The sequence below is a fragment of the Brachyhypopomus gauderio genome, chromosome 11 (genome assembly GCF_052324685.1).
Source record: "Brachyhypopomus gauderio isolate BG-103 chromosome 11, BGAUD_0.2, whole genome shotgun sequence".
In the NCBI taxonomy this organism is placed as follows: domain Eukaryota; kingdom Metazoa; phylum Chordata; class Actinopteri; order Gymnotiformes; family Hypopomidae; genus Brachyhypopomus; species Brachyhypopomus gauderio.
Genome location: NC_135221.1, coordinates 287501 through 297500, shown reverse-complemented (window position 1 = coordinate 297500; position 10000 = coordinate 287501). Strand labels below are relative to the sequence as shown.

Genomic DNA, 10000 nt, shown 5'->3' with positions numbered 1-10000 from the left:
GAGGAAGGAGAAGAAACCTCTTCTGTCTCTCTGCAGAGTGGAGAACTCAGAATGAGAGGAAGTCACATGACCTGACAGGAACTTCTTACATTTTTTCAGGGGTTGGATTTGGTTGAGCCAGTGGTTTCCACCTGTTAAAAACAAATCTAACAGTACCTCAACCAAAGCAGCTTCAGTATCATCACTTAAAGTCATCACATTTGTGAGGTGGTTCTTGTGTAATAATACAGTGACATTTTTCATATTGTTTTTATAGTAGTTTGGCAATCATTTGACATTATTGTTAAATTTCAGTGAGTGAGATAAAAAAAGATTTATAAAAAGTGAGCGTAGCAGTTTCAGACGTGAGTCCTTTTGAGTGTAAAATAACTTTCAAAACTCACAAACTCCAACGCCTTCCACAACCATTTACACGAACAACCCACAATCACAGTATTTTTCATTTACTCATATATCTACCAACAAATGCATGAAAATGATACCATGACAGTAGACTAATCACTAATCACTAATCGTGACTGGTGTTAGTGCACCTGGTGAACACCCCACTGTATCCCAGCAGTGCTTGACTTCACTCACGTACCGCTGGCACTGTGCACTAGTGCACTGTCTTTGAGTTCAGTAAGAAACTGAGAGCCCACAGAGCAGGTGTGATTGCACTGTGTGTGTGTGAGTGTGTGAGCACTGCAGCTAATCACAGGCAGCTGTGCACCAGCGTATGAGAGGACGTAATGTCACACGAGGACAAAGGTGCAAAACACAGCTCACTTATGACCTCACTTTACCTGTTGTTCACCAGTCAACACTGTAAACACATCTACTGTATATAAACAGACCTGTATAGACAGACCTGTATAAACAGAGTAAAGAGGAAACACTTGTATACGAGCATGTGCTGGTGTGCTGGCAGACACAGGGAGTTATTTTTACGTTTGCCATGTGACTGTCGACATCTTCTTTATATGCAGTGTTGACCTTTCTCCAAACATGGCGTCTGTGATTGTGGCCAAATAATGACTTTTTGGAGAACGGAGTTCCTGAAAGCTTCTGGTGTGTCCCAAGTGTTTGCAGGCAACGTTTAAAAAAGGCGACTTTGTTCTTTCTTGAGTGCAGACGATCAAGCAACTACCATGATCACCATGTGTGTTGAATTTTTCACCTGATTGTAGCCGCATGTACAGAGATCTGCAACTCTCTGTGGGTGGTGTGTAGGTGATGTGTGGGTGGTGTGTGGCTGGTGTGTGGCTGGTGTGTGGGTGGTGTGTGGGTGGTGTGTAGGTGATGTGTGTGGGTGTTGTGTGGGTGGTGTGTGTAGGTGTTGTGTGTAGGTGTTGTGTGTAGGTGTTGTGTGTAGGTGTTGTGTGTAGGTGTTGTGTGTAGGTGTTGTGTGGGTGATGTGTGGGTGATGTGTGGGTGGTGTGTGGATGGTTTGTAGGTGGTGTGTGGGTGGTGTGTGGGTGGTGTGATATTTTTCTGGTGTTTCCTGGTGTAAGTTTTGATGGTCGTCCATTTCTCTGTAGAGTTTCAGTGAAGCTGAGTGTACTCCATATGTAAATCACTTGTCTTACTGTCTTACTGACGTACTGACGTACTGACTTTCTGACTTTCTGACTTACTGATTTGGGGATCTGTTGTAGTTTTCCCCAGACTGATGTGCTGTCTCCATCTTCTTCCTGACGTCCCTGTATGTCTCCTGTCCTCTCAGCATTGTTCATCTGTGTGCTTTACGTCTTGGCACGACAGTAGTTTGGTTGGTTTGCTCTCCCTTTTAATCAGTGTGGCTCAAATGTTTTTCCAAGCATGTGTGATTTGATTGGTGATTGATTACTGTCACCTGAGACTTTTACCTAACTGACGTTACCAGTGCACAGTGGTGGACGAAGTACAGCAATTATGTACTTGAGTAAAAGTACAGTTACATTGCATTGAATATTACTCAAGTAAAAGTAAAAGTATTCACCTCAATTTTTTACTTGAGTAAAAGTACAAAAGTATCTGCCTTCAAAAATACTTAAGTATTAAAAGTAAAAGTAAACACTTTTTTTTTCTTAGCGTCACATCAAAACCCCTAGGCCTACTCGATCAACAAGTGAACAACGAAACAGTGCCTTACATTTGCCTAGCAAACACAAAATACTCAAAACTATATTATATTTAAGTAAGACCAAGTGCTTTTGAAGCAACAACGCAAAAAGCATTCATTCAAGTTTCATTATTTTATTTTTCATTCATTTCGGTTGTCAAAAAACTAATAAAAAATAACAAACACCATCACAACTGATGAAAATCAATAAAAACACAACTGATAAATCATTCACTATAAACATTACATTTGATGAAGCATTACCTAAGTTTTGAAGAGGCGATACAGTATATGAAGAGGTTATACGTTGTCCACCACATGGCGGGACAGGGAAGCTTAGCAACTAGAACTGTGTACAGCCCAACCAACTGAACTCATAATATTAAACTTGGCCAAATAATTAATAATAATTATTATACCAGTTAGTTCTGACCCTACAATGTGATTGGCTGAGAGGCGATCACTGTAACCGAAGCTCTCCATGTATTACTCCGCCACATACAGGTAACCTAGCAACGCAGCAGCGTTTACAGGCCAAACAGCGCAACTACAAACAAGCAGCAACATTATCAAAATGAATTACAGGGAGTTTGTTAAATCTATTGGCTTCGAAAGCATTTGTTTCGATCTGAAACTGGAGGATGAAGCTATAAATGACCAGCCTGATTCTTCCAATGAGCCAAGGTTTGTCACGCTTACAAACAATGATTTGGATGAGCTGGAAATGCAGAGAAACGAAGTTAATACCGTAAAACAAACGTCCTTAATGTATTTACATCCTGGTTAAAGAGCAACGACATTGCAGTCGATTTTAGTATTAACCAAAATGAAATGAATCAGCTTTTACGACGTTTTATGGATCCGTCAGAAACGTGAAGGGAGAGTTATAGCATCAGCAGCGTCGTTGGTTTAAGAGCTGGACTGAACAGATACCTGAACGAACCTCCAATCAGCCGTGGATGGTCAATAATTGTTGTACTTTATTTTTAATAAATACAATTTCATCAACAGTTGTTTTTGTGTATATTTACCTCTATAATATTTATTGGGTAAGGCTGTTCCAGTGTTGTGTAAGTTTAGCAGCGAGCCATTGAATGGAACTATTTTAACTGGCGGAGTGTTTTTAACCAAACAGGTCGTATTTTCTCGTCCTCTTTAACTCAAATCTTTCAATAAACAGCGATAATTGAACTGTGGTATAATCGCAATAATACACTCGAGGTTCGTGCTATAACGGGTAATATTGGCACTGCTGTGCTGATCTACGACCGCAGCACAGCAGTGCCAATATTACCCGTTATAGCACGAACCTCGAGTGTATTATTGCGTAAATAATTAATATAATAATAATAATTTTTATAATTTTGCTTCGCTTCGCTCATATTTGCTTGCCTTTGCCTCCCTCATAGGAATGAATTGCGAAGTTCGCTTCGCTTGGCCAAATTCGCGTGTATGTGTCCCCGGCTTTAACGTTTGATGTGGGAGTCTCCTGTGTTAAACTGGTGCTTAGCATCTCCACAGATTGCAATTTGGGTACTAGCACATTGCTTTGGATAAAAGCATCTGTTAAAAGTTGTGTATTTCAATGTGATTAACCAGGGTATATAAACCACCCTGTTGCTAGTACTCATCTAATGGCGAACTTACCTCGATGTGTTTTTTCAAGTTTGACGGCGAGTTCATAAATGATGACAGCGATGTGTTCTTCGGAATGCAGAGGAGACACTTGAAGGAATACGAATCATTTTTCTTTTCGAGGAATTTAAACAATTGGGCTAAATAAAAAGCCAGGGGTGTTGGGGAAAGCCATCTGTTGCAGCCATGTCAGATCCTCAGCCAATTAACGTACAAATCTTAAACTCTTACTGAGCGCTGATTGGTTATAGTCTTTTATTAAGCGTTGATTTAAAAATAGAAAAGGAACGAGATGTTTCTGTAAATGTAACGAAGTGAAAAGTAAAAAGTTTCGCTTTGAAATGTAGTGAAGTAAAAGTATAAAGTCTTACCAAATAAAAGTACTTGAGTAAAGTACAGATACATGGAAATGTTACTTAAGTACAGTAACGAATTACATTTACTTCGTTACTGTCCACCACTGGCAGTGCAGCCGTAGTTCATTCACTTTTGCATATGCTCTGATTACACGTTTCATGTAATCTGTTAACTCAAAAATTTCTATAAAAACAAGTAAATTGAATTGATGAACATAAACCTGACATTACATATACAGAAACATGTAGATGATAAAAGAGAATCATGGTAAAACAACAGAAAAATCTAAACAACTACTCAAGGTGTTCACACACTTTCACACTCTCAATATATTCTGAATTGAAACAATCAATGATTTCATTTATTGACCTTAAAAACCTTCTTGTTACATATAAGCCATTATACCTCATCCTGTTCACAACCAGTGTGAGAGAAGGGGGAGAGAGAAAGAAAGAGAGAGAGAGAGAGAGAGAAAGAGAAAGAGAGATAGAGAGAGAGAGAAAGAGAGAGAAAGAGAGAGAGAGAGCGAATGAGAGAGAAAGACAAAGAGAGAGAATTAAAGAGAAAGACAGAGAGAGAGAGATTGAGAGGAAATATGATGCTCTGGAAACCACATTCACAACTTCCTGCACCTCTAATAGAAACGTTGCCAAGCAACAGCGCCTCTGCTAGCATGAACACTTTACTTGTGGTAGCAAGAAGAAGCAATAAACCTCAGCACCCACAGACAGGGTGGACGGAGACTTTTATTATGTAATATACACCTATAGACAGGGCCTTGGAGCTGGGCGGAGACTTTTATTATGTAATATACACCTATAGGTGTATATTACATAATAAAAGTCTCCGCCCACATCCAAGGCCCTGTCTATATATAGACAGGGCCTTGGATGTGGGCGGAGACTTTTATAAGGTAATATACACCTATAGACAGGCCTTGGAGGTGGGCTTTAAGTGTTAAGACATTAAAGCTTTAAAATAATATTTAATAAATATCCAAACAGTATAATTTCTAAATAACATTCACCACACACATTGATCGCACAAATATAGCATTCAATATGTTAAAATGAAAAAAAAGGTTCTGACAGAAAAACCCACTAATTTGTGTGACATTCATTCAGATATTTTTATTAATTGTGAATCTTTTCAATAGCTAATCAATTTCACAGCAACATATCTTTTCATATCCATATATAGGGCACTTTTCTCTTATTTAAGAAAAAGCATTTAGGATCATCTCTACATGATCCACGCAGTTGTGATATCAAAAAGCTGAAGAGATACGCTGCTATGATACTACACTCACAGAAGATCACCATGAATAAACAAGATCATAAAATAAAATTCCATTATGAAATTTACATCAGAATCACACATTATACGGATGCAAAATGTCCTTTGGACCTGACAGTTGATATCATGGAACAGGAGATGTGAGACTGCTTTATGTTCAGTGTGTATAGAACCCTAAATATTTGCAAACCAAAGCTGAGTGATTGATGTGTGACTGGTGACATCCTTTGACTTCACCTCATGGCTGATAATTGGTTTAGCAGCTAGAAAAGACATAATGTGTGATATATGTAAATTTAACTTAATATTCCAATTAAGCTTTTAGCCCCAAAAGTAAAGTGAAGAAATCAGGATGCTGAATTTGAAGCTTGTACACAGAGGAAGGAAGGCGTGGCTAAAGTGGGCAAAGGGGAGGTGCTCTGGGACCAGGCCCCTCCCCCTCCGGCCATCAGGGGGACTCTACAGCCACACGGTTAGTAAGAGCAGAGACATGAGGGAGACAGAGGCGAGGAGCGGGGTGGCGTGTGCTGTCAGGAGGGGCTCCGTGTTCCTCTTCATCCACTCCTGCAGCTCTCCGAGGCCCTGACGGTCCAGTTCAGGACCCAGCTGGGCACGGATGGTCTGGTAGTACGTGTTCAACCACTGGAGCTGCACACCCAGGACACAGGAACACTGTCAGTGTACTGTAAGTAGTACATAACCAATGTAGTACATACAAATGTTCTGTACTCCACTTGTAACAGGCGAAACCATTAATACTTTCACAGATTGTTACTCAATAGAGTAACAGCAAGTGTAGTTATAGTAACAGCAAGAGTATTAAGGATTAACACTGTCATGTAAATGAAAGTCTAGCTCATTTCTGGAATCAAACAAATGCCAAAAATATCATATCTGATGGTAGCTGACATCACTCTGTCATGGTACGAGCCCTGATCCCTCCCTGTTGTACTCCTGTACTTCTGTGTGTGTGTGTGTGTGTGTGTGTGTGTGTGAACGCCTCTCATACACACCTGCTCCTCGTCTTGTTAGAGTTGTGTTACATGTGTCCCTCATTGTGTTTCGTGCATACATGTGTCTTGATGTTAGTCTTTCTCAGTTGTTTATCGTCCATGCTCGTGTGTGTGCCAACGTTTAAGAGTTAAATGTTAAGATAGCGCTGTCGTGCTATTGTTCATATCAATAAAAGACAGGCTATGAAGTTCTGCAGTTTCGGCGTCCTGCCCTCTCCTGAATGTTACACACTCTTATAAAGGAGAACGAGATTACTGAATTCAGACTGTTGTCAGTTGTTCTGACAGATTACCCATGTTACACAGATTATGCGCTACCTTCAATATCAGCAGCAGGAGAAATTGATCATTTTGTTATTTAATTTAGCTCAGTAATGAAAAAGGCCACCTGGCCACCAGCAAACACTGAGACTTAAAGGCTTGCTCAGCTAGTCAAATGAAAGCAAACATCTCACGAAACATCTTTTCTGCAGCTACGCTTGAGACGTATTGATAGAAAAAAAACACAGGACGTTTTAGATGAAATCACCTTCACATCAGCACTGGACAATTCTGGAAACAAAAACATCTTTCTTTGCACAACAGCATCGTGAGACTTGTTCCTTACCTGCTCAGGGCTTAGCATGGACGTATCGATCAGCTTTCTGTCATACGGGACCAAGGACACAGTGTCAAACGTGAGGTAACCGTTACCATACTGTGAAAATGGAAGGAGACATGCATGAGGTGAAATTAATATTACTCACCCAAAGCAATAAGGACCCTAGTACTTTAGGACTTGAAATGTCAGACACCAAAATGTGCTTGTAATGATATAAACAGCACTAGTGCATGTGAGACTGCTGTACCGTAGTTTTAGCTGGTACGGTCATGGCAACATCCTCAATCCTTATTCCAAAATCATTTTCCTTATAGTACCCTGGTTCTAGAAGAGATCAGGGGTTTGAGAACATCCTTCAGATGTGAAAACTTGATTTGGGATACCAAATGCTTTTCATGTTTGAAACAATGTGGTGATGAGCTCTCAATAGCTTAAAGACTTACCAATGGATGTGAACATGCCTTCTAGAAATGGAATATTATTGGACTGAAAGCCAACAGGCCCTGTGACAAGGGAATGATAATGTGTTAGAAACTGCAGAAATCATTTACACTACTGCAGGAATCATTTACACTACTGTAGGAACCATTTACACTACTGCAGGAATCATTTACACTACTGTAGGAATCATTAACACTACTGTAGGAACCATATACACTACTGTAGGAATCATATACGCTACTGTAGGAATCATATACGCTACTGTAGGAATCATTTACACTACTGTAGGAATCATATACACTACTGTAGGAATCGTCTACACTACTGCAGGAATCATTAACACTACTGCAGGAATCATCTACACTACTGTAGGAATCATCTACACTACTGTAGGAATCATTTACACTACTGCAGGAATCATTTACACTACTGCAGGAATCATCTACACTACTGTAGGAATCATATACGCTACTGTAGGAATCATTTACACTACTGCAGGAATCATTTACACTACTGCAGGAATCATCTACACTACTGTAGGAATCATATACGCTACTGTAGGAATCATATACACTACTGTAGGAATCATTTACACTACTGCAGGAATCATTTACACTACTGTAGGAATCATTAACACTACTGTAGGAACCATATACACTACTGTAGGAATCATATACGCTACTGTAGGAATCATATACACTACTGTAGGAATCATTTACACTACTGCAGGAATCATCTACACTACTGTAGGAATCATCTACACTACTGTAGGAATCATTTACACTACTGCAGGAATCATTTACACTACTGCAGGAATCATCTACACTACTGTAGGAATCATATACGCTACTGTAGGAATCATATACACTACTGTAGGAATCATTTACACTACTGCAGGAATCATTTACACTACTGTAGGAATCATTAACACTACTGTAGGAACCATATACACTACTGTAGGAATCATATACGCTACTGTAGGAATCATATACGCTACTGTAGGAATCATATACACTACTGTAGGAATCGTCTACACTACTGCAGGAATCATTAACACTACTGCAGGAATCATCTACACTACTGTAGGAATCATCTACACTACTGTAGGAATCATATACGCTACTGTAGGAATCATTTACACTACTGTAGGAATCATATACACTACTGTAGGAATCGTCTACACTACTGCAGGAATCATTTACACTACTGCAGGAATCATTTACACTACTGTAGGAATCATTTACACTACTGGAGGAATCATATACACTACTGCAGGAATCATCTACACTACTGCAGGAATCATTTACACTAGTGTAGGAATCATATACACTACTGTAGGAATCACTACTGCAGGAATCATCTACACTACTGTAGGAACCATTTACACTACTGCAGGAATCATTTACACTACTGCAGGAATCACTACTGTAGGAATCACTACTGTAGGAATCACTACTGCAGGAATCATATACACTACTGTAGGAATCATCTACACTACTGCAGGAATCATTTACACTACTGTAGGAACCATTTACACTACTGCAGGAATCATTTACACTACTGTAGGAATCATATACACTACTGCAGGAATCATTTACACTACTGTAGGAATCATATACACTACTGCAGGAATCATTTACACTACTGTAGGAACCATTTACACTACTGCAGGAATCATTTACACTACTGCAGGAATCATTTACACTACTGTAGGAATCATCTACACTACTGTAGGAATCATATACACTACTGCAGGAATCATTTACACTACTGTAGGAATCATTTACACTACTGTAGGAACCATTTACACTACTGCAGGAATCATTTATACTACTGTAGGAATCATCTACACTACTGTAGGAATCATCTACACTACTGCAGGAATCATCTACACTACTGTAGGAATCATTTACACTACTGCAGGAATCATTTACACTACTGCAGGAATCACTACTGCAGGAATCACTACTGTTAATGTCCTTTAATGTCCTTGTTCAATAGCAGCACAGTTCCTGCTGCTCATATCTAGTGGCGATCAGAGGTCTTACATTCGTGGACTCCAAAATAGTTCCCCACACCATGTCCTGTGCCGTGACCATAGTTCAGGCCCACTTCCCACAATGCTCTGCGTCCCAGCATCTCGATGTTCACACCTTTAAGAGAAGGAGAGCCCTGATGAGGAAGTGGCTTTGGGCCAGTCTGAAAGGCTGATCGCCAGAGGGCGCCCTCTTGTGGGAGACCTGAGCTATTACATGTGTGTGTGTGTGAGTCTTGCCTCTGGTCCGTGCTGGAAAGATGGTTCGTGAAATTTCAATGTTTCCCATCAGTACTCTTGTGAATGCCTCCTATTAAGCACAACAAACAGCAACATTCAAAATTGAATATAAATTTTCTTTAAATCTCCACTATGAATTGAATTGACACTATAAGGTCTAAGGTCCTCGTGAGCACTACCTTCTGAAAGGCAGTGGGGGTTCCCCAGTGAACCGTGCGAGTAATATCAGTCGTACCATCACTGAAAAACAAGAAGACATCATGTAAGTGATGCTGTCGTGACAACAGCAACGTCACAAG

The 10000-nt window shown here is 39.9% G+C and overlaps 2 protein-coding genes across 3 annotated transcripts in view; both read right to left on the bottom strand.

Moving 5' to 3' along the window:
* Positions 1 to 46, bottom strand: part of sash3 (SAM and SH3 domain containing 3) — a 9376-nt gene extending 9330 nt beyond the window's left edge. Inside the window, exon 1 of one of the 2 annotated variants that reach the window (XM_077020956.1) lies at positions 1 to 46. This exon is cut by the window's left edge and continues 201 nt beyond it. The gene's annotated coding sequence lies outside the window, so the exon portion shown is untranslated. The other variant, XM_077020955.1, reaches the window with a different exon arrangement.
* A 4949-nt stretch (positions 47 to 4995) lies between these two features.
* xpnpep2 (X-prolyl aminopeptidase (aminopeptidase P) 2, membrane-bound) overlaps positions 4996 to 10000 on the bottom strand; it is a 16579-nt gene continuing 11574 nt past the window's right edge. The window contains exons 15-21 of the mRNA XM_077020950.1: positions 9881 to 9941; positions 9702 to 9771; positions 9475 to 9579; positions 7429 to 7488; positions 7233 to 7309; positions 6992 to 7081; positions 4996 to 6019 (exon numbers count right to left, since the gene is read on the bottom strand). Of these exons, the coding sequence (XP_076877065.1) occupies positions 5831 to 6019; positions 6992 to 7081; positions 7233 to 7309; positions 7429 to 7488; positions 9475 to 9579; positions 9702 to 9771; positions 9881 to 9941 (652 nt within the window). The 3' untranslated portion in view covers positions 4996 to 5830. The remainder of the gene's footprint in view (positions 6020 to 6991; positions 7082 to 7232; positions 7310 to 7428; positions 7489 to 9474; positions 9580 to 9701; positions 9772 to 9880; positions 9942 to 10000) is intronic.